General features: G+C 45.3%; 1 protein-coding gene across 6 annotated transcripts in view; it reads left to right on the plus strand.

Annotated features, from left to right (window-relative positions):
- DGKD (diacylglycerol kinase delta) overlaps window positions 1-22,372 on the plus strand; it is an 84,279-nt gene extending 61,907 nt beyond the window's left edge. For 5 of the 6 annotated variants that reach the window (XM_050965255.1, XM_050965256.1, XM_050965257.1 and 2 more), the window contains 15 exons: window positions 1,905-2,066; window positions 2,924-3,052; window positions 4,402-4,498; window positions 5,689-5,799; window positions 6,548-6,644; window positions 7,985-8,092; window positions 8,740-8,853; window positions 9,331-9,465; window positions 12,745-12,896; window positions 14,028-14,139; window positions 14,289-14,381; window positions 14,778-14,897; window positions 15,219-15,336; window positions 16,674-16,804; window positions 18,019-22,372. In XM_050965255.1, coding sequence (XP_050821212.1) covers window positions 1,905-2,066; window positions 2,924-3,052; window positions 4,402-4,498; window positions 5,689-5,799; window positions 6,548-6,644; window positions 7,985-8,092; window positions 8,740-8,853; window positions 9,331-9,465; window positions 12,745-12,896; window positions 14,028-14,139; window positions 14,289-14,381; window positions 14,778-14,897; window positions 15,219-15,336; window positions 16,674-16,804; window positions 18,019-18,108 — 1,769 coding nt within the window. In that variant the 3' untranslated portion in view covers window positions 18,109-22,372. The remainder of the gene's footprint in view (window positions 1-1,904; window positions 2,067-2,923; window positions 3,053-4,401; window positions 4,499-5,688; window positions 5,800-6,547; window positions 6,645-7,984; window positions 8,093-8,739; window positions 8,854-9,330; window positions 9,466-12,744; window positions 12,897-14,027; window positions 14,140-14,288; window positions 14,382-14,777; window positions 14,898-15,218; window positions 15,337-16,673; window positions 16,805-18,018) is intronic. The other variant, XM_050965259.1, reaches the window with a different exon arrangement.
- The last annotated feature ends 2,405 nt before the right edge of the window (window positions 22,373-24,777 follow it).

A 24,777-nucleotide genomic window follows, 5' to 3' on the forward strand; every position in this document is an offset into this window, starting at 1 on the left:
CGCTGGTTGTTACAGCTGTATTAGTACAGCTGTATAGGGCCAGCGCTGCAGAGTGGCCACACTTACAGCAACCAGCGCTGCAAGTGGTGTTAGATGTGGCCACACTGCAGCGCTGTTGGGCTGCTTCAAGGGGGTTCGGGGAACGCGAGAGCAAACCGGGAAAGGAGACCAGCTTCGCCGCGGTTTGCTCTCGCGTTCCCCGAACCACCCTGCAAACCGCAGGGAAGGAGACCTGCTTGTTCGGGGAACGCGAGAGCAAACCGCGGCGAAGCTGGTCTCCTTTCCCGGTTTGCTCTCGCGTTCCCCGAACCACCCTGCAAACCGCAGGGAAGGAGACCTGCTTGCTCGGGGGTTCGGGGAACGAGAGAGCAAACCGGGAAAGGAGACCAGCTTCGCCGCGGTTTGCTCTCGCGTTCCCCAAACCACCCTGCAAACCGCAGGGAAGGAGACCTGCTTGCTCGGGGGTTCGAGGAACGAGAGAGCAAACCGGGAAAGGAGACCAGCTTCGCCGCGGTTTGCTCTCGCGTTCCCCGAACCACCCTGCAAACCGCAGGGAAGGAGACCTGCTTGTTCGGGAAACGCGATAGCAAACCGGGGAAGGAGACCAGCTTCGCCGCGGTTTGCTCTCGCGTTCCCGGAACCACCCAGCAAACCTCAGGGAAGGAGACCTGCTTGCTCGGGGTTCGGGGAACGCGAGAGCAAGCCGGGGAAGGAGACCAGCTTGATTACCAGAGGCTTCCTCAGGTATGCTGGGATACCTGCTTATTCCACGGAGGTCAAGAAAAGCGCTGGTAAGTGTCTATACTTGATTACCAGCGCTGGATCACCAGCGCTGGATCCTCTACACCCGAGACAAAACGGGAGTACGGCCAGCGCTGCAAACAGGGAGTTGCAGCGCTGGTGGTGCCCTGCAGATGTGTACACCTCCTAAGTTGCAGCGCTGTAACTCCCTCACCAGCGCTGCAACTTTCTGATGTAGACAAGCCCTCAGTAAACCTGGCTGACACCTGACCAGAGGACTAATGGGGGGGACAAGATACTTTCAGATCTTGGTGGAGGGAAGTCTTTGTTTGTGCTCTTTGTTTTGGGTGTTGTTCGGTCTTGGGACTAAGAGGGACCAGACGTCAATCCAGGCTCTCCAAATCTTTCTGAATCAGTCTCTCATGTTTCAAAATTGTAAGTAACAGTCAGGCAAGGCGGATTAGTTTTATTTTTGTTTTCTTAACTTGTAAATGTCCTTTGTTTTGCTGAGAGGATTTTACCTCTGTTTGCTGTAACTTTGAGCCTAAGGCTAGAGGGGATTCCTGTGGGCTATACGAATTTGATTATCCTGTAAAGTATTTTCCATCCTGATTTTACAGAGATGATTTTTACCTTTGTTCTTTAATTAAAAGCTTTCTTTTTAAGAACCTGATTGATTTTTCCTTGTTTTAAGATCCAAGGGGATTGGATCTGGACTCACCAGGGATTGGTGGGGGAAAGGAGGACGGATGGTTAATTTCCCCTTGTTTTAAAATCCAAGGGGTTTGGATCTGTGTTCACCAGGGAATTGATGAAGTCCCTCAAGGCCACCCAGGGAGGGGAAAGTTTGGGGGGGACAGGAAGTGCTCCAGACACTGACTTCTGGATGGTGGCAGTGTACCAGATCAAAGCTAGTAATTAAGCTTAGAAGTGTCCATGCAGGTTGCGCGTTTGTACCCTAAAGTTCAGAGTGGGGAAGGAACCTTGACAAAGGAGTTCTGTGGATCCCCCCATTCAAGACCTTGGGGCAACTGTTTGGATTAGTTCTGGTGTGGGAATAGAATTTTGGGGCAGTATTGTATTTCCTTGCTGTTTGCCAGCCTTCCCTCTGTACTCTCATGACAGAGGTGTAAGATACATGTCTGATTTCTCTCTCTGTCCAGCTGTTGATGAGCAGAATGCCCAGACTCAGGAGCAGGAAGGCTTCATTCTGGGTCTTCCCACCTCTGAGGAGGGAAAAGAGCTGAGGAACGAGGATAAAACCTCCCTGCAGCCATTGCACAGTGGCAACTATGGAGTTCCCAAAGGGAGGAGTCATCGGAAAGGTACTAGTCGCTGTCGGACAGCCCAGGTTCCTGCATTTGGACATGCACTAGGGTTCCCTTTTCCATAGGCGCTTTAAAATATTTCTGTGCCCATCCTTTCTTGGAACCCATTTTCCTCCTATGTGAGGTTGGCAATAGTTCTGTAACCTCAACTCAGAGGCTTCACATCTTCTCCGTGCTCAAATTCCTTTGCCAAACAGTCTCCTTCCTTCTCAAAGAGGAGCTCCTCTCAGGTTTTTGAGGGTTTGGTCATGATCTTAGTGTGCAGTTTGTAAGACCCAGGAGATTCATTAGCCTTATGCTGATAGCAGCAGTCAGTCTTCTCAGTGCTGTCAGCTTGCCATGCTCTCAGGTGTCGTCCATTCCACTCCCGCTCTGACATTTTCTTATCGGACCCCGGCCTTCCTGCACAGATACTAAAGCAGGGAACCAGCTTGTAATCACTGTTAAGTGAGAAAATTGTAAGAGAGCACTATTCGCTCCAAATACATTCAGAACTGAACTGGGTCTGTGGACTAGGCCAATACCCATCATCTGTTTTCTTCTTCAGCTGAAGCCAGACCTCTCTCATCTCCATTCCTAGTATTAGTTCAAGGTATTTGTGTGCCTCACTGCTGGTACCAACTGTTTGTGTGTCTGTCTGTTGCACTTGGGCCAAACCTTTTTGTCTCTTCATGAGTCTGGTTCTGTCTCTTTGCATAACTGTGCTTTGTGTTGTCTGGAATGTGTTGATGTTGAGTAACTGGTAATTTTACCTTCTGTCCCCTGTTCCTTACTGCTTGTGCAGTACTGGTGTGTGCTTGTTTGAGCAATACACAATGTTTGTCAATTGCAGTGTTTTGTGTTGTATTTTGTAGTGTCCAAATCTCCTTGTGAAAGGCTAATAAACAAAGGAAGTTTGTCGTTGGGCAGCTCTGCATCTCTTCCTCCCCAGACAGGAAACCGGGACAACCTGCCAATGCTCAACACAAAGATCCTCTATCCGAGTGAGTGTCTCACCTACTCCTTCCCATTCAGGCAGCCTGCTGAGCTGGGGTGACAACAGCATAGCTTCAGCTCTCCAGCTGAGGGCATGAAATGTTTTGCCTGATATCCATTCTCACAGATAAATCATTGCCAGAGCCAAATTGGAGAGTAATCTGTTTGCAGGGAACTTTCCAATGGGCTTGAATAGTGAAGATGTTGGGAAAAGATTAGAATGACCCCCAGCTGAGACCGAGACACAGATTTAATGGGTGCAGTGCAGAGACCAGATTTAGGCCTTGATGATTGCACAAAGGTAACAACCTCAGCATAAGCTTAACAGGAGGTTGTTGCAATGGTAAATAAGTGTAAAATTCTCAATACAGTCCTGGAGTCTGAGTTCAAGAGAGGCCCGAGAGTGAAGGGTGGTCCTTCCAAGTCATGGCCAAAGTCACTGGCAGTACTTTCAGTCTCCCTCGTTCCCATCTCAGAGATCCTGCAGCTGTTTCTAGCCTTTGGTGTTCTTAGCAGGTCACTCACTGATAACTTTTAACACCACAAATCCTGACTTGTTTGTTTACATTGGTTTGTTCTTGTCCAGAAAGCTTCGGGGTCACTTTCTCCCTGACTAAACCTGGCATGTCTTTGTTGATAGCTGATAATGTGGGGAGCAAGATGCAGCAGCTCCTGAAGAGCGGTGTGCAGCCTTGAACCCCACTTCTGTCCCCTCAGTCTAGTCAGGCAGAGACCCCGCTGCGCTCCTTGCCCCAGCAGGAGGAGAGAGCTATTGCAGTTTGCAGATTGCTTCTGTCCCCTTTTCCCCAGGCATGGACCCTACCACACCCAAACCAGCAGAGAGACTTATACACTCCCTTCCCACCTCCTTTACAGCTTGATTGCTGATTGCGTCTTGCTGGAGGGTAGAATAATGCTCTGGAGCCCTCCTTGGTGCTGGGGGCTGTACAAACGGAGATATGTGGGCTTTTTACTTTGCCTTTTTACTTTAAAAAAAGAAAAGGCAAGATGGATTCCCCACCATAAAGGGGTGTGTGTGTGTGATCTCGTTTTTCCAGAAAGAGCCAAAAATAATGACAGCCCTTTTCTGGCTCATTGTAATGTTTTGATCCCAAATAGAAGAATTAACACCTATGTTTGGACCCAGTGCGGGTTAGGGTTGAGCCCTGAGACTAGTACTTGTCATATGTCTGATTTTATTGTTTTTCCAGCGGGAGTATATGTCTCTCACCCCTGTCCTCTTGGCTCTGGCAGTAAATAGCAGTTCTTTGCCCAGTGTTAACATGCCCTGGCCTCCATATTTAGTAAACTCCATGATATGCCCTACATACTATTCCCTCTTTGTCTTCTCCCCCAGATATTCGTGCTGGTATGTCTGGTTCTCTGCCTGGGAGTTCGGTCATCAGCCGATTGTTGATCAATGCAGATCCCTTTAACTCTGAGCCAGAAAACCTGTGAGTATGCAGAGAAGCTAGATGGGAATGAATGGTTCCAGATGAACCTCAGCATCAGTAAATTGTGGTGAAGAAAGAGGGTTGGTTTTGAGAGTGAATTGGGGATGTAGGCCGCGCTGGGATGAAGAGATGTGTAAATCAGCCCTCCCATGCTGGATGTCAGTTATCAAGGTGTATGGGCATGAGGAGTCAATGCAGAAGATATGGGGCTTCTAGTGACAGAATCTAATCAAGGCCAGTCTCTTCCCAGGACCTGTGGATGTGAGGGAGTGTCTCCCTCTCCCAGTTAGTGTGATATGTGCAAGGTCCAGTTAGCTGTTCAGCAAGCAACACCTAAATTCTCCAATAAGGCCCCTTAGATTCTGCAGCAATCTGTAAATTCTGCAGCAGCTTCATGAAAATGCAAAAATGACACATTTTTCACTGACTGAGCTGTGAAAGTGACAAATGCAGTCCCCCTGTGGTGTTTGTCCCCAGAGTGAATCACATTCATTTGCCTGTGTCCCTAAATTTTCAATTGGTGTGCTGCAGATTGTTGTATTGGGTATGTCTGACGAAGCTGTACAGGGGGAAAACTGGACAGTTTGGCTGTGGGCTAACGGGATGTTTGGGCCTTTTGGTGTCCAGAAAGGGAGTGGGAAAGGATTTGGAATTGTGAGATAAACCCATTTTTGGATGTTTCCACTCAAATCTTTAGCAGTAAAATAGCTAAATATTGACATTTAAATCATCGTCATTAGGTTTCACCCCCTTGAGCTGAGCAGTTGACCGCACTGAGTTATTGTTTCAGGCTTTCTGCTGAGTCAGACAGCTATCACCTTGTCAGTTACACTTTGTCCACACTTGCGACGTTTTCTTCACAGCCATAAGGACTAGAAATGTAACATTTTCAAAATGAAATCATAGACTCTTGAGCACAGTTCTGGGGCACAGGAGTGGATTCAGCTGCAGATTCTGTGGCCTGGGATTGGCAGAATCTACAGGACCTTGGACCCCAACACAGTGGTCCAGACTGCTCTTTATGAAGTTTCTTATGAGATAGTTGAATCAGCTCTCGCTAGACTACAGAAGATCCTGCTGGTCTCCTCCTCTTCTTTCAACCATCTGTGTGTCAGGAGATGTGGGATGGCTGAGAGGGGTGTAAGGGATATGGGTCACTTTAACAAAAATTGTTTTCTTTAACTTGACAGAGAGTGTTACACTGAGAAATGTGTCATGAATAATTATTTTGGAATTGGATTGGATGCAAAGATCTCTCTGGACTTCAACAACAAACGTGATGAGCACCCAGAGAAGTGCAGGTAGGTCAGTTCTTGGGGAGGCAGATTTTGGTCTTTTCGGTCTATCGTGGTTGCATCAGAAGTGATTACAGTTTATAATCTACTATGGCACCTTGAAGCTGGTCATCTGAAACCGGCATGAGTAATTTCACCTTGATTACTTCCTAATTCAAGACATTGTAGATAACATGGGAGATCCAGGTAGCTAGCTCTGATATGGATTGAATGCAGTGGTTCAGGCATTTACTTCATTACCTCACTAGCAGCCTTTCTCATATGGCTGCTTTTTAGCTACGAAAGAATTGTGTCCCAACTCCAAAGGCCATGGAACTGCATTCTAAGCCCACACCCTGCCCTATAAATCGGGTCTAAATTCTGTAGTCTTCAGGATACCTGTATAGAAACAAGGTCCTTCAAACAACCTGCGGTTAATAGGTTTTTCTCTGTCCTGAGCAACGTTCAGCAACACCCTTAGCTCAGTGATGTGTGTGGCTGGTTGCATCTCCCTCTTGGGAGCATCTGCACATGTTTCTGACAGCCCATGTCAGTGGATCATCCCTAATTCCTGTTTCATTTTTTTCAAGGGCAGCCTCTTTTCAGAATGCAAGGGGTGGCAATTTCCAGTTCTTGTGTCTTCTGAAAGAGGAGGACTCTTGTTTTTACGGGTTGGGAGGTATCATTGAAATAATCTTTTCTTGCAATCAGACAGTAAATGACAGTGCCTCATGCTGACTGTTGTATCTCTTGTTTCTTTGTTTGCCCCTCTAAGAAGTCGTACTAAAAACATGATGTGGTATGGAGTGCTCGGGACCAAGGAGCTACTACACAGAACATACAAGAACTTGGAGCAAAAAGTCTTGCTGGAGGTGAGAAAGAAAATGCCCTTACGTGGTTAAATCTCTCCATCTCTCATCCCAGTCAATTTTTAATTTTTCGCTTCTGATTTGGCACATTTATTTTAGCATCGTTTATTAGTCTTTAACTGAACACAGAAAGCCCTTCCAGCATCTCTGTCAGTCACCTTGAATCTGACCCAACCTGTTGATTCCAGAGGAACATTTCCATTTTCAGTCCTTGGGGTTCCCCACCCCCAACCCCATGGCACTATTAGCATACATCAACCCTCAGTCTGATGAAAGTAGCCTCTGCTGATACTAGGAAGATATTCCCATTCTCCACACATGCAGTCTGTGCTCGTGATAGGAAATTACATCGTTTTAGAAAACGTTGACTAACATGCTGTTGAGCAAAGACCTAGCCCTCAGCATAGACAAGGGTTTTTGTGTTTAACATTGTATCTCCTGTAAATACCATTGTCCTTATCTACTCTGGTTGTCTAACATTGTATTAGTTAGCACATGTTCTACGGGGGTCAGATTGGGGAAGAAAATGTTGATATTCTTCCAGGCTTCCCCCATAACATTGGCTCCATCCATGAGTTGTCAAAATGCGACACCACTCACAGCAAATTGTGTAGATGTTCAAAGTGAGATCGCAATGCCATTGGCTCCACCAGGGTCTCTCAGCTGAACCCTCCCCCCCTCACTTGGGGCTTAAATGTGCCCAAGAGCTCTGCTACATTTCTAAGCTGTGGCTTGTGCTTGACCGAGGGAAAAGAGGGGCGGTGACACCTGCTTGTGTCACCAGAATGAAACAGTCGTCATGGGAAATTGTGCCCCTCCCTCTTCTTTCTTACATGAGGAATGAAGTAATTAATGTTGCCATTTAAACTGTCATCAGTAGGCCTCAAGAGTTACCATCTCAGTGACATGAATAGGGCTCTTCATTACCCCAAGAGCTATTATGCCTCTCTGCATCAAATACTCTTGGCTCACATTTTTGAGTGTTTTTTTGCCACCATACCAGCTGGAGACTTGCTTTCTGTTTTTAAATAAAAGCTGAGGCTCTGGAAAGCAAGCCAGTCACTCAGAGAAGTGCCGGGACAGCATATGGGCATGTTCCAGCTGTTTGAACCCTGATATTATACCTTGATATAATTTCCTGGTGCAGACAAGGCCAGTAGTCCTAGGAATTCATCCAGTTATGCAGGCAGTGTGCTACTGTGCCCTCAGCAGTATCCTGACGATGTTCTATTCTCTTCAGCCGTCTGCCTAGTGATGACTGAGTAATCTGGAGAGGCTTTAAAATTGCTGCCTGCTAACATCAGCACAGCTATAAATGTGACATTATCTTCTGTTCTATGCAGTGTGATGGGCGTCCGATCCCTTTACCCAGTCTTCAGGGGATTGCTGTACTCAATATTCCCAGCTATGCTGGAGGCACTAACTTCTGGGGAGGCACCAAAGAAGATGATGTGAGTATTCCTTGAAGGTGGCAAATGGGAACATGACAAATTTCTTCAGTATTTACTGTTGAGTGCACCAGTAGCATCTGAGACCTGACGACTGGAACAAGAGCATGTCTGGCTGAGGTTTTTCTTTGAAATGTGTGGCTACCCAAAAGTCAAACTTCGGCAACTTGTCAGCCACAGGGGTTCATACTGGAGCTAGATCCTATTCCAATCCTTCTGACTTTCATGAAGCGCGATAGATGAGCTCTGGGATGCCCCCCTGTTCCTCTCCACTCAAAAGGCCTGCTCTAAAGCCCATTTAAGGGCAGTGTTTCCATAAACTTCAGTGGGCTTTGTGTGAGGCTCCAAAATTTTGACCTCAAATAATGGAGATAATTAAGTCCAATAAGAAGAATGTTGTGTAGAGGCTTGTGTCATCACTGTGCAGGAATGATCCTTTAGCTGCTTTTGGAAACCCATTGGGAATATGGAGGCTACTTTTTCTCCTTCCTAGATCACTTCAGAATCCACCTTGTAGCCTCATTGTTAATTATATAGTAAGTAAACAGCAAAAGAGAGAGCCACAAACCTCCATCCATGGGAGGGAAGGAAGCTCTTCTAACACAGAGAAATATGGGAATTGAATTCTCTTTCCCCTTGTGTTTGCTTAGACATTTACAGCCCCCTCCTTTGATGACAAGATCTTGGAGGTGGTAGCCGTGTTTGGTAGCATGCAGATGGCAGTGTCACGAGTGATAAATTTACAGCATCACCGGATTGCACAGGTATCTGTTGCTTTTGTGAACTTCTTGGCCAACCTTATGCCTCCCTCACCCAGAACACTTGGTTTGAAGGCTGCAATGTGTTTCTGCTTGCTGTCAGTCCCAACAGGGCAGAGAATGCAAAGCCTGTGGCTCTTAGACTCCCCTAGTCCTGATGTGGGGGCCTGCAGGGATCAGGGCTAGTAACTTCAGATGGTATCGATCATGGAGTGGTTTTCCACTGTTCACTGTGATCTGGATAGATTGTGGCAGTTGAAACACTGACTAGCACAGCAATCCATGAGATAACCCAAGGCATGATGCATCGGAGGCCAGGGCCCCAAGGGAGTTTGCCCTGCACAGGAAGAACTGAATCAGGTGGTCCAGCCCCACCAGCAGCAATTAGAACAAGACTGTCAGACATAGGGAAACATTTTGAGAGGATATGTATACAACATGTCTTGTCTTTTGGGACCTATTTAATGCATTTATTTCTCACAGTGCCGGACAGTGAAGATAGCAATCCTGGGAGATGAGGGAGTGCCTGTACAAGTGGATGGAGAAGCCTGGATTCAACCCCCTGGTTATATTTGGATTGTTCATAAGAACAGGGCACAGACACTAACTAGAGACAGGGTAAGAGTGACCCTGCAGTACAGTACATGTACTTTAACACCATATATACCCCAGAGAGGAATGCAATAACCTGACAGACTATAGAGTGAGACATACATATCAGGTGTGCAATGTATACTTTCATATATACACACACACATATATACTGTTAAAAGAATATTGGTAACTTTGCAAAAATCAAGCATTCAGCAAACAGGAAATGCTAGAATTAAGGTTGCCCATGCCACCTTACTTTGGTCCCCTTGTGTGTATGCCTACTGTCTTTAATAACATGATCACATACTATTTTTTTCCGCAGGACCCCTGCCTCATTCTGTGCACTGGATGGATGAGACTCAATTAATGAACAGCTAGACAATGTTTTGTTTTCTCTTCGTTGTTCAGTGTGTGGCTCCAGGCCTTATTGGCCAGGAGAAGCGAGGTCCTAAACTCAACTGAACGGCATTTCTCTGTCTGTAACATGATATTTGAATGCTGCACCCAATCATGTTGGAATGTTCTAGTCATCATTGTCCGGAACCCCAGTGATTTGGAGGAAATCTGGAAGGAGGAAATGTGAACACACGGAGCCACTAGCATCTGGTTAGCAGACTCAGCAGTTTCAGCCAGCTCTGACATTGACTATAGACCATTGAGGCCAGCTATTGACACCTTCCAGCATAACAACAGTCCCCATGTGAGCTCTCAGTAGAGGTTAACATTTTGATCTCCTGAATGTCTTCTATCCCTGACCAAAAGAAAAGATATAAGAATGGGGAGGCACATAGAAACCTTAGGCTGTGGGGAGAATGGGGAACCCTAGTATGGGGGAAGAGGCAATGGAGGGGGCAAACAGAACCCCTGGCTGGTGGGAGAATGGAGGACCCCATGGTATGGGGGGGACACAGAGCCCATTACATGGTGGGGAAGGGAGTGTTGGGAGAACCAGGGAATGATGGAACACAAAACCAATTTTATGGGGGAAGGAGGAATGGGTTGCACAGAGCCCCGGCATGGGAAGACAATGGGGGACAATGGTAAGGGGAAAGAGGACAGTGAAGAAATGGGGGGCACACAGAACTCCTAGCAGGGGTGGAATTGGGGGCACATAGAGCCCCAGGCATGTGACAGATGGGGGGGTGTACAGAGCCCCTGGCATGGAGCAGGGGGAGAATGTGAGATTATGGTATAGGAGAGGGGAACATAAGAGACACTCAAAGCCCCTGGCATACGGAGGAAAGAGCCATTGCAGAGGGTCCCTTAAATAGAGGGAGAGGGGAGAGTGGCACATGGGGAGCCTCTGGGGGGAGTGGAGGGGTGCCTGGAGTCCCTGGTGTCTATGATGAGCTTGGCCTACAGCAGCAACAAAGTGGATGACCTTCTAGTTCACTGCACACTACTAAGAGAGTAGTGCTAATTTCCTCCTGGGCTTTTCTATGGTGCGCATTACTTGAGTGTTCACAAACATTAATCATTCTATCTTCACAGCACCCCCTCAAGGTGAGAGGGTCTCATCCCTGTTTTACAGCTGGGAGTGCAGCCATGGAGAGAGTACAGTCAAAAGTGTCCACTCATTTTAGGTGCCCAATTGGAGACACCTAGAGCCTGATTTTTCTTCATACTGCTTAGCATTTGTAGCACTTCCTATGCTCAAGGCCCTGTTCCCACTGGCTTCAGTTGCAGCTCTAAGTGCTCAATCCTTCTGCAAAGCAGACTCCAGGGTACCAAGTTGGCCACTCAGAAAATGAGGAACACACAGTTAGTGATCCTCTGTGAAAAGTTTTGTTTAAGTGAGTTGCCCATCATCAGCTAAGAACTCAGCGGCAAAGACAGGGCCTTAACTGTGAAACTGTCCTTTCTCTTCCTGCAGTCCCCTGTTTCATTTTGTACACCTTCCAACTTCTGCAACAAATGTAGGGGGCCTACAGACAAGTCTACTTTTCTACACAACCCTGCGTCATCCCCAGAGCAGGCTCATCCTGTGCACTGAATGAAGCAGAGCAATAGTCCTGTGGAAAATTAGTATATGATCATGTAATTAAAGGTTGTATCATAATGTATATACACAAGGGAGGGCAAACTAAGGTGGCACAGGCAACCTTAATTCTGGCATTCCCTAACTTTTGAGTGCTTGACTTTTCATGTTCTTTTAACGTAGTTTTGTGTGTTTCATTTCCTGTTTTTTTTTAAAAAAGCAAACTGGAAAAACAGTTCTAGTATTCGACTCCTACATGGGTCATCAGCGGGGTTGGAAATTTCAGATTCATCACCTAGACCTCTGCCATTTGAGCTAACAGAGTAACTGATAGCAATAGTAGGTTGTCATCCTCTGTATGGACCAGCAGTAGAGGGGAATGGACAGACACTGTGGTAGTGGGTTTCACAGATATTAGTTGACAGCAGAGAAATGGTGAGACTTAACCTTGGGTTCCATTCCAGGCTCTGGGTGGGAGCATGCTCTAGTGGGCCCTGACTCTTCTGTCCATTCCCTGAGCTTGGTCCCTGCTGCCCCATTCCCTCCAACCTGTCCCAGACCTGTCTTTTCCCCAGTCCCAGCCTTCACCTACCCCCTCTCAATACCCTACCCCCTGAGGTCATGTTCTAGCCCCACATTTTTAGCCTTCTTTTTCCATGCTGCCTTGCCAGCAAGGGTGGGGTCACTCCCTGCTCTCCATTCTGATACCTGGCCCCAGGGAAAGCCTGCTCAGCCCCAAGTTGGAGTATGCCCAGTGTGGATGGAATCTTCAAGGACGTCACCTGTCAAGCTCTAGCAAGTTTTAACTGAGCATGTGTGATCTACAGTTTTTCAAAGGCTTATAACTTGGCCATATCTGTGTGGATTTTCATGGGGAAAGCAAAATGCCTGTTCCTGACATAAAGGCCACCCCCTACCAAATTTCAAGTCCCTGCTCCAAAGCATGGGGACGCTAAAGCTTCTCCAAGAAAAGGTGGCCACAATTTTTTGACATGGCCAAAACAATGCATTTTTCCTTAAACTCATTCTCAGGAATATCTGAACTGTTTGGACTGAAATTTTCCAACACAGAAAAAGAGGAATGAGTCTGAATCGAATGTCCAGCATGGGAAATTTCAACCCAAATGTTCGCCACAGTTGTAAGCAACTGAAAACAGGAGGGTCTTGTAACGGGGAGTATCAAGCAACTTTCATAATCAGCAGTGCTGCCAGCCCTGCCTGTAATACAGACACAATCCCTGTGGGAAAGCTGATAGAGTAAACGTTGAAATGCTTTCTCTGGGAGATTTGCAAGGTAGTTTTGAGTGCATTTTCCTTATTTGTAGGCATTTGAGAGCACCCTAAAGTCCTGGGAAGATAAACAGAAGTGTGAGTTGCCCCGGCCCTCCTCTTTCTCCCTGCACCCAGAGATCATGTCTGAAGAAGAGTCCACCCAGATTAACCAGTTTGGTCAAGCGGCAGGAGCTCTGATTCATAGGTGAGACCCGCTTCTCTTTTCCTGAAGCTCATAGTCCTACTGTGGCATCTTGTTCCTCTGGGCTCACGAGGCCCCCTCCTGGCTTCTGTGTGATGCTTGTTGTCACATTCCCTTTCCTTCCAAAGCTGTCTGTCTTGTCTGATCACCTGCAGTGCTTATCTGTATCCCTGGGAATAGCCTAGAGCAGTGTATAATTTCATCTGCTCATTGCGCTACTGCAGCTGCACCAGAATTTAAATCTACAAAGTGAAGTTTTTTCAGTCACTATGGACCAAATTCAGTCCTGACACAAGCAAGCACAACTCCCTTTGTTGCTTCTTTCAAGCTGAGGTTAATTTTGTATTTTTAAAGAACATGGGGACTTAGGTTCATCCGTTGTTCTAGCCCTAGATGTTGCCAGTGAATTTGTCAGAAGTGAAACAGCTGCTTCTCAGGGAAGAAGCCAGACTTGCTGGGGACCTTTAACCCAGAGCCACAGCAGAGATTGGTGAAAGAGGACTTTCACACCAGTACACACACTTGCACTCTTTTCTCAGGTGTCCTGCTCACTAATAACTAACATTTAGGAGAAAATGCACAGAGCGGAACACCACAGAAGTTTTCTTTGAACTACCATGTACATAGCTGCTACTGAAATCACAGCCTACGTGTAGTATAGGGCCATATTTTAAACTCTAGCCCTAAGTTGTGGTTTGCAAAAAAGAATGTGCACATGTGGAGTTTTGTGCACATGCCCTGCATTTGTGTAAGTAATTGCATATATGTATTCATTTTCGGACACAATTTAGTGCCAAAGTGTATAAATTAGTGTATTCTTTCAAAAATCCCTTTAGACGTACAAGTACAGGTATTGCAATCAGCTCAGCTGTCTTAGGACTGTGCTTGCTTGTGGTCTGGTAAAACGTGCCAGGGTTAGACTTGTGCTACTTTTCATAAGATCATATAAAAGGGATGCCTCGCTTGCCTTGCCCTATCCATGGCAGATCACCTGGACGGGAAGTGATCTGCCAGAGGTCAGATTACCTACATGAGCACTGCCATGCTGCTGTGTCCATAGCCTCAGCACCCAGAATGGCATTGGAATAGAAAAGAATGAGGATCAGCTGACATGGTCTATGTTTCTCTCCCCAGCATTCGGGAAATAGCCCAGTCCTATCAAGACATGGAACAGGAACTTGCTCATGCAGTCAATGCCAGCTCCAAATCTATGGACAAAGTATATGCCAAATCCAAATCGACAGAGGTACTTCTAGGCAGTTTGTTTCTTAAGCTTTGCTGCAATTTTGTTACTGTTTTCTGCTTGGTTCTTGTTCACTTCTCTAAGACTCCTTTCCCTCTAGCCATTTGACTGCTGTGTTTTCTGGCCCTTACACATGTTTGTTGTTGCCACAGGGTCTGAACTGCAGCCTTGTTGTAGAGATGGTGAATAACGTTAAAGCCCTGCATAGTGAGACAGAGCTTCTGCTGGCTGGCAAGATGGCACTGGTAAGGAGGGCTAAACAGGAGGGACAGAGTTGGAGGTAGTTTCCCTCAGTCCATTTACTTCCTCTGTTCTTTTACTGTGGCCATGGCACGAAGACAAGATTTGGTGGCCCCTGGACTCATTTGGCTTTGTAACAAGTCAGTGCAAACTACCAGTGGGATTTAAACAAATTTTGCCGTCCATTCCCTCCATGGTTTGGTAACGTTACACATTATACGACAAAATCAGGCTGGTTAGCTCTGAGCTCTGGTTCCTTGAGAGGGAGGAAACTTAATATTGTCTAGAAAGGAATGTCTTGATATGTGGTTTCTTTAAAAATATTCTGAAGGAGATAACAGCTCTGCATTCCAGCCTGTGGTTCTGAATGCTGTTTGCCTTTGGTTCTGTCTCTGATGCAGCAGCTGGATCCTCCACAGAAGGAGCAGCTCCTAGCAGCGCTGACGGACATGGACCTTCAGCTGAGGAAGCTAGCAGACATCCCTTGGCTATGGCAACTCATGGAGCCCAGTGATGATGAAGTAATAACTCTCAAATACAGGAACAAAACAGTTTCCCTAGGTGCTGTCCTAGTTAGTTAGCTCTGCTCATCTTGCTTCAGTGACTTCCTGTGGGTGGGTCACAATGTGAGACAGAATCAGTTCAGAAAAAAACTCCATGGAGTTACTGCCAGAGGTCCCTGGGTTGACATGGAACTGACCATTTTTCTTCCCTCTCATGACCATGAGATTGGAAGCTCTTTCCTCTCCACGAGGACTCTGAGCTGCACTAGATGCTAGATTCATTCAGTTGGTATGGATTTGAGACATAAGTTTCATTGATTTCCCTGTGTGTTTCTGCAGAACCAGATGCTGGATTATTCCAAACGCAGCCGCAGTGGCAAATTTCGACTGGTGACCAAGTTTAAAAAGGAGAAGAACAACAAGAATAAGGAGACTCGTAGCAGCATGGGACTGCCTGGTACCAACTGGCTGTGTATTCACTCTGTGTGCCCCTGCATCTCCTGTTTGTGCACACACACTCTGCCCCTCCTCTGCCTGTGTCTCCATTTTGTGTCTTTCTCTCTCTTTCCTGTTTTCCCTTTCATGTTCTTTTACTCACACATTACACTCACATTCTGTTTAGTGTGTTTCTCTTTCACTTAGCAAAGTAGCTTTTTTGCTGTGCTCTCTCTTGAACTGTAACACCCTGCACTGAGCGGATATTCCCAAAGACAAACTGATGGCACCCTCCGAAGAGGTCTACCAAGACTTGGACTGTTTTCTGGAATGTTTTGGGAGGGCTGTGGGAGTGGACTTAGGCTTTTAGAAATCAAAATGACTGTGGGGCCCAAATCCGCATAACTCCAATCCTCCCACTGCTGATGCTCCCTGATGTGGTTAATGATGTTTCTTTCATTGATTCACCTGTAGGGTTTAATCAAGTCTCATGTCTAATTGGCTGGGGATCCTGCATCACCACTGGTGCACCCTGAGCTCTAATCCTATTGGTCAGTATGATAAAAACTGGCCCATGAAATCAACAAATTGACTGTTATCAGGACACTTTCTCTCCAATTGGGTTAGTTGATTTTTGGTTTATATTCTACCTATGAAGACTCTCTGCCACTAAAATTTGGGAATACTACTTGTTCTGTGGGATCATGGGTACTGTCCTCTTCCATGGAATTGTGGGTCCTGTCACTCTTTCCTCCATGACATCTCTCTCCACTGGGTTTGTGGGGACTTTTCTTTCTCTTATTTAGAGACTAATCTGGAAGCTGGAGGTCACTCTGTGTTCATTGCCAGTCCTCCCTCCCACATGATTTTACATATTGTCTATAAAACACTTGATGAGCCATGAATGTAAAGCGTAATGTAATGTAATGTGTCATATGTACTGTTTACTCTAAAAGAACAATAGAAAATTAACCTGGGCCTGATTCTCTCCTAAACATTTTGCATGGCTCTGTTTTGTTTTTTAATTGGAGGGAAATTGAGTTTCTTATTAGATATGGTGGTAAAGTTTCAGTCCCAGCAAGGCAGTGACTGGACATGGACATAAACAGACTCCTGTGGTTCATTACATCTAGTCTCTTTTTAAGAGAATGGCTCTGATTTTAATATGACCTCCTTCTTTGTTTGAGATTATAGATCTTGTTGTCAATCCTCCTCTCCCTCATTTGGGGTTGTGGTCCTGCTTGACATTCTCCTTTGGCTTTCCTTTTGGTTTTGGATACTGTCGGTGTTCTTTCTCACTCTCTCTTTCCTCTGGGCTTTTGGGTACTCAATGCACTCCTGCTTTTCCATCTCCGACAGTTCATCTCTGGGGAACGGAGGAGGTTGCGGCCTGGCTTGAGCATCTCAGTCTTTGTGAGTATAAGGATATCTTCATCCGGCATGACGTCCGGGGCTCTGAGCTCCTGCATCTCGAACGGAGGGATCTCAAGGTACTTTCATGATCAGCTCATCAGAAATAGCCAGCTGCATCTGCATGGCCTTCTGTGCTGAATGTGCTTGGAAATGGCCTGCATCCCGTCCGTTCCCTGTGGCTTTGGCTAGATGAATGGGTTCATCATGGCCTCATTCTACTCTCTTCTCAGGTCACCTAATTAAAATGTATAGTAGGAAGCTAGAATAAATAGTCAGCCATTAGCCCATAGGCCAACAGTCCAGCTCTTTCCCAGTTTCCTGAAGTTGTGGTCCAATCCAACGCCCAAACTACTCATTGTTGAGAATCTCTTTATTTCAGAGCACTGTGTAACAGGAGGATTTCAATATTCACCTCACTACCAGCCCTTTACAGTATGAGTCACGATTTGGACTAGTTGGAGTTGAGTGTGTGGCTATATTTGAGGGCCTGCAGATTATTGCATTTGCGTTTAAAAAGAAACAACCACAGTCTTAGATGAGACAGTTGGACAGAGACTTGTTACTTATGCTGCTTGTTGAATAGTCAGTCATATCCTTAGAGAAGAGAAAACAGTACCGCAGACCCACTCTGCAATACTTCACAGCGCTCCTCCCATCATCAGGAGAAGCTTTTTCTGGGAAGATCTGTAACTGATTTTGTGACTTGCATGTGATACAAGAGTATTTGTGGCCCATGAGTTGTGTGTGATATAAATGAATGTCCGTAGGATTTTAATTTGTGACTTGCCTTATGTTCTGCGTGTACAATGATTAATGTGATATACGAGTGATAATATGACTCCTGTGCATGATCACTAACTATTTTCTGTGATTTCTGTGCATGGTATCTGAGTGTTCGCATAGTTATTCTGTGTGATCCATGCCTAGTTGTGTTCTTTACCCATGTGTTTTGTGGCTGGCAGCTGATTTAGTTCCCTGGGATATATATAGTCCTTTCTGCACACGGTTTGATCTCCTGGCTAGCCATGTATTTTGCATCTGCGGCTGGCCACATGGTTTGCAGTTGTGGCTAGTCACTGCTTTGTTCCATTTCTGTGATTGTTGGTTACTTTGTCTTACTCTGGTAAGCATTCGATGCTTGGTTTAAGCATTCATATGACTGTAAGGTTTGTAATCTTTCCATATGGTTTCCTTCTGTTATTCGTGATCAGCTGATTAGTTCGTAACTGTTGATTGGCTGTCTTGCTTTTTTTTTCTGTGATCTAAGATGTGCTTTCCTCTTTTCTTCTAGGACCTGGGAGTGACCAAAGTGGGTCACATGAAGAGGATATTACACGGGATCAAGGAGCTGAGCCGGAATACTCTTGTCAGCGAGGTTTAGCCTCTGTTTTCACAGCCTGTGTCTACCATTCCCCCTAACTTCTGCACAGCATTCACCTCCGAGAACAGCTATGCTCAAAACTGTCACTGTTCAGAGTTCATATCAGCCAGTCATGGTGCTACCTTTTTTCATGTGGGGTACAGTTGCATCCAGCAAGAGGCACCTTATCTGCTGAGGGGAGTGGAGCCTCCCAGAAGAGAACTCATCAGCCATTTGAAGAACTCTGTCCTTAGACATGGAAAGTCTTAGTTCTGGTGACAATGCAGGACAACTGACAATTGCAACACAGCTACCTTTAGTGTGTGATTTCATCATATTGGAATTATTCAGGGCAAAAGATGTATTGGCCAGTCATAGTCTTTTCAGATCCGAGACTTTCCCACTGGTCTGTATGTGACAGCTGTATCTGATATTGCTCAAATGGGGCGACCCTTGTCCTTTTGGCCTATTGGAGCCCCCTTCTGGATACATCCTTCAATTGCATGTGATCTGCAAGAGAAGCTCAAAGCCAGTGCAAGTCTGCCCTTCCAGTGATTCTCTCTGTCACTTATGCCTTGCAACAAAGAATGCATGTGGTTACAGCCTTTTGCACCAGCCTACTGTCTCACCCTCAGCCTGGTGTCTGTCCTTCTTCAGCCAATGATGGTGGTGCAGCCAAATTCACAGCCATTGGAGTTAGGTGAAAATTCCAGCCAGTCACAGAGGACATTCTCTGGCTAGCCCCTTATGCCTTGATGATAGAGCAAAAATAGTACAGCCAGTTCACTTATTAAATCACCCATTCAGTATTCATCTTTAGGAGGCTGGGGGGAAGAGCCACTCACGGCAGGAGGGGTAAATTAGCCAAATGGGATACAGAAACAATTCAACCCACCTTGTTAGGGCAGCAGCATGTCAGGCACCAGATTGGAGCCGGTTAGGAGCGTCCTCTTTTCAGGTCAGTGCCACTTCCATAACCACAAGTGAATGGATACTAACAATAGACCTGTGGCTTTAATTTGTATACAAGGGCAGAAAACACTCTCTTGAAGGATACAAAGCTATCATTGAAACTTGCGTCTTTTCCCCTATTTAAGTCTTTGTGCTGCTGCTTCCCCTCCTGTCTCTCTCAAGCTACCTTTGTTCCCTCACAACAGTGCTGGTTGATGCCAGAGGAAACAGGGTCACTTACTCTTCATGGCATTGTACCTGCTACTAAGAGCATGTACCTTGGAACATTGAGGGATTTTGTAGAAGCATCTGGAGTTAGTGTTACATGGCAGAGGAGCATCATGTTGAAAAGTGATGCCCCTTTGGCAACTAGCCTTTGATGCCAGCATGTGGAAGATGGGAAAATCAGCACTTCTGAATCAGAGGTTATAGACTGCTTCCAGATTCCTGTTCTATTGATTAACCTCTGTCAAGTGACTGGCGAAGCCCAAAGCCCAGCAGACCTAGTTCAGTTTGTGTGATTATCATTGGGGAGGGGGCTTGCTGGCAGTTAGCACCAAAAAGCTGGAAAGAGGGGAGGACTGTTTTGTTACATCTCTTGTATGTTTTTGGTTTTTGGTTTTTTTTAAATGAGTAGCACTTGGCTGACCCTGCCCATAGACAGGAAAATGAGCACATACACAGTGGCACCCAATTCTATTTCTGAGAGCAACTTTTTTTTTTTTCCTGTTCTTCATAAGGTCTGTATAATTAACTGAATCTGCAGTGTCAGACATGATGTTTTCTGTGATGGGAGACTATGGGCCAATTTCATCCCTAGTGCCAACTCCTTTGAATTCAAGAGAATTACTCCAAGGGTTATTTGGGCCTTGAGTGTACGGTCTTGTTTTCTCTCCAGTTCATGTCTCCCTACACATCTCCTTTTCGAACAAAGGACATCAGGGTTTGTTTATGCTTGATTCCCATAGCAAAACACCTGATATAAGCCATTGTAGGGAGGGAGCAGAGAGAGGAAATTTTGCAACTCTGCTCCCAGGGCTTCTCTCTCCTTACTTTTCACTATTATCCCTTTCCACAGTGATTTTTTTAAATTATTAGTACAATAATACTGCATTGGCTCCCCTAGTGTATTGAACAAGTAAGAATCATAGTTCTCTTACAGCTGCTTTCATTTGCTTGTTTGGATGCTGATCAAGGCCTGTGTGAGTGTTAGGAAAATCCACTGGTAAGCGAAGCCGTAGGACCTAATAAAGAGTATTGCTGCACTTTTTCATTCTTACTGATAACAAAGTAGCGCCTGCTTCATGGTATCTTCAAGAATGTGTGTGTTGGTAGCAGTGTATACACAGGTAGGAGAACACATCAGGGAAGAGAAGTACCATGTGATAATTCTGGTGGAAGATGCAGCAAGGAAAGAGGATTTCTCTCTTTTTGCTCAGATTGTGAAAGAACCACAATTCTTGCTGATTATGCTTCTTTAAGACGTCTCATGGTTAGAGGAACAGCGTGTGCTTACCATGCTTGCATTACTTAGTCCTGGATAGATTCAGTTCTTGTCTCAATAGGAACAGTTCCTCTGTATTTTTTTTTCCTAATCATACTGATGGTGAGATCCTAGCAGGACCCCTCCTGTTCAGACATACTCCTTAGAACTACAACTTATCCTACGAGGACTGAAGGTAACTGGTGCATCTGCTTTTGGCAATGTGTCCATTTTGTCAAGGAGTTAAACTCTGCACTCTTTATTTCCCTCTGTGTATCCCAGTATATTTCTTTTCATTGGTGACTTTTCCGAATACGCTTATAGCAGCGTTACTGTCCATTGCATTAGCTATCCTCCAGCAACATCCCATGGGAGTGGAGACACACATTCTGCCTTCTTTTAAGAGTTAGAGAATGGGATCTTATATTTAACCCGAGTGCCTTTGGCTATGCATGAGGTACATATCTAAAGAGAGGGTGTACCTCAGTGCCACTGGGAGTAATGCCATCTTTCTATAGCTCAGGCTCTGGGCCTAAAATGGGAGCACTGTTGTCAAGCATCACTGAAAGATGTCTCTATGTGCTGGGTGGTCAGACTGAGGTTCTAGCTTACCTATTCGGAGTTGTCCCTCTGGTATCTGATAAGCTTTTCTGTAGGAGAGAAAATGGCTTGGACAACTCAGGAAAACCCAACTGAAAAAAAATGTCACTGCTACTTTGCCAAAAACAAAACTCTCCTGCCCTGTCAAGCAAAACACCCACTTGGGAAAAGTTAGAATTTCACTGCTCTCTTGTATAAGTTCAGTCTTTTAATTAAAATGTTACTAGTGTCAAGCTTCAGGTCACCTTCTGCCTCATCACTCCATTGCCCTGACAATGATTTGGGAGGGGAAGAGCAATGTTTTACTGTGGCAAATTGGGCATGTGGTTTCTGTTACCAATAATGGAAGTTCAGTGCCTCGTTTACCAGGCATTGCAGTGGAAATTTGCTCATTGGTGGCATATTCTGCCCTGTCACCGTATTCAATTCTTGCGATTGCATGCAGTATGAGTTAGATCAAGATTTGCCCACTAGCTGATCAAGAATGTCCTAGTGTGGGCCTCCTGGGGGAGGAAAGGGTTTTTATTTATAACATGGTCTTACCTGTTTTGCTGGAGTTTCTTTACAGTGCTTAGACTATAAGCATTTGACCAAGAGCCGCGTGTGCCAGCTGTTCAGTGTAGGTAAAGTGTATTATTTATTCTGTTTAGTTCTAGTGGTGACTTGTACTCTGTCAGACAATGAAGACTTGGTCAGTATACATTTCACTAGAGAGATCCCATCTCTAGGAAGGCGCCTCTGCAGCTAGGAATCTCACAGACTGTACAGAGCCGCTTAGTCCCAGAATTTCTTGGACTGCTCCTGACTCCTATTCAAAGCTTCTTTTGTTATTTTAGTATTATTTAAAGATGCATATATGAGCTGTGTGATAAAGTGAAAGACTGTTTACACAAAAAAATTTGTATCTTCAGAAACGTGTGTACTGTAAAAAAGAAAGATGAAAAATAATATTGTTTATAAGGCTGTCAGCAGTAATCGCATGTCCGTATCGCTGCCCACCAACTATTGTTCCTCAGGGGTGTCCATACCATTCCTGTGATCCTGTCAAAAGCATAGGGAAGAACCTGGATCCCTGTACAGTCCTGGAAAGAAGGTTTTGTGCCTTAAGAATGGGATCTGCTCCCCTCCTATTTATTATTATAATTTATACAGTGATTGCCATGGAAACGCCTCTTGTATTTTATGTACATATTTTGCTGTTGATTGTTGTAAATAAGTTGTTCTTGTATATAAAGCAAACCTGTTTCTGAACTTCTGGAAAGGAATTCCTCACTCATTATCTTCATCATGCAAGTGGGCTACAAAGTCCACTTATTGCTCTTTCCCAACAAGAAGCTCTGCTTTGGGACAATGATTTTATCCTGAATAGCATCAAAAGCTCAGAGGCTTCAAAGCTGCTTCTGGGGTGGGTTGCGGGTTATCAAGGAAGTGAAGCCACCATAGCTCTGATTGGTGTACATTAATTTATAGCTGTTCCTCATCACATTAGCTTAATTAGTGTGTGCAGGAGGAAGTATTTATTTGAACTTTATTAGACAAGTTTCTATAGCAGGAAGTGTAAAGAGGGAAAAAAAATTCAAATTCCTTGGTTCTAACACTGCAAATGCTGCTGCATAGTTTCTGTGGGTATAAGACCCACTGCTTGAATGGGCATAGACCCCTTGGGGATTTGAGAGGCATTTAGGTCCCCTTTCCCTTTCAAGTGCCAGCTGTATTTTTTAGTGACGAAGAGAAATTCCAGCACCTTCCTAAACATGACAAGTTATTCCCCTCCTGTGATCTAGTATAGCTCTGCATCAATTTTTTTTTGAATTCTGAGCTGCTGTTGTAACTTATCTCTAGCTTGATCATGCAGGCTCCTGGATCATCAGCTTGTTGCAGACACAGTTTCTAGACTCAGGAGATAAGAGAAAAAGGAATTTGTAAAGCAAGAAACATACTTTTTTTCCCAGGAAATGTAGAAATCAGTTGCAATCAAAAGTACACCATGAATCTGTAAACTTCAAACCTAAAAATTTAGTGGGATTTGAGTGAGCAATGGCATAGCCCATGCTCTAACTCCATTCTCCTTCCAACTGTGTAATCAGATAACGATCAATGTGTTTGTGACTAAGAAACTTGCAACAAGTTATTCCTGACCTTAGGGCACAGTTCTTACAGTTTAACAACATTTCAAAGTAAGTGGAAACTCAGTAATATTTGTTTGAATAAATTATGAATATTTTCAGATGGAAAACAGAGCTTCACATGCAAGAAGTACACAGTGAAAGTTGCTGGAGCCCTTCCACTGAAAAGGCGGAATATTTTTAATGTATCAGGGATGTTAGAAATCCTAGCAGTTGTGTAGGCCTGATGCTAGATAGAAATGATTAACCACCACATTATGTTGTATTTTGTAAACTAATCCCCAAAGTTTTAACAACAGAAGAAAACACAGATTTTAATTTAAAATATGCACCCACTTATCCCCAGATCAGAATAACATCCTAAGAGCCATTCTCTTCAATGGAATTGAACCACTTACGCCAGGCCTGAGTCTAGCTCACTGGGCAGTAAATAGTGCTATAGAAAGAACTATCAAAGAAGACAAACCGTAGCAGGGACGAACCAGATGAGTTACCACTTAGCTAGACCATTAAGACAAACACATTTTTAGGTTAGTTCATCTCTTTCTTTGGATTGCAGAAGCCTCATATCCAAATCTCTGCCATATACAGCTGTAGTCACATCAGGGATAATGGGCTACTATTAGCACTGCTCTGACTCCACTGACATGGCTGAACATGGCCCAGCGGATCTCTTCAGTGTGAACTGGGGAAGGCCCTTAATGTGCTGAAGCAATAATGGGTTTTCTGTCATAAAAGCATCTCTACACACCTCTTCTCATCCCACACACCTTCTTTCTCACTTATTGTGAAAGGCCCTGGAGACCCTTCTTCACTTTGCAGTGCTGGCAGCATTGGAAGCAGACTGGTTTAGAGGACACCAGACGTGACTGAGGGAAGGGAAGTGGCTCCCCACATCCTAGCACTCAGAAGGCTGCTCTTCTGTGAGAAAGGCATTTGCAGTGGGCAGTGTCTACTGGCATATTGTGTAGCCTCGCACCCACGCCTTAGGGGAGCTCCAGTAGAAAGGCTTGAGGCCTTCATTCCAGAGTGGGCAGATAACCGGGCGGTTACATTAGTGAGTTGGCATGGTGTATTTTCCCCATTGTAATTATACATTACGTTTCTCTAGCAGCTTCCAGTGGAGGAGTTCAAAAGATTTACAAACTTTCCAAGCAGCCTGCAAGGTAGGTAACTATTACTATCCCCACAGTGAGTGGACAGATGGAGACATTTGTACATTGGTGTGAGTGGGTGCGCTACTCACCACTGGACAGCACCTCCTCACTGTTCTGGGGATTAGCTCTGCGAGGCCAACACCCCTTCTGTTGATTGCACCTCATATCTCTGTCTCACCTAGTCTGCAGCCCCTCTCTCACCCCACGAGCTGCTGCTGCCTCTTTGTGACTTGGTACTCTGGCCAGGTCACTACGCAGTTCCCCCTTCCGGTGTACCCAAGCCCTTCTTCACCAATGGTCTCAGGCAGCCTTCTCCAGCACTGCCCTGATGGCCCAGTGGCTAGCAGGGGAATCCCAGGCTCACCCACTACTC

The sequence above is a fragment of the Gopherus flavomarginatus genome, chromosome 8 (genome assembly GCF_025201925.1).
Source record: "Gopherus flavomarginatus isolate rGopFla2 chromosome 8, rGopFla2.mat.asm, whole genome shotgun sequence".
NCBI lineage: Eukaryota > Metazoa > Chordata > Testudines > Testudinidae > Gopherus > Gopherus flavomarginatus.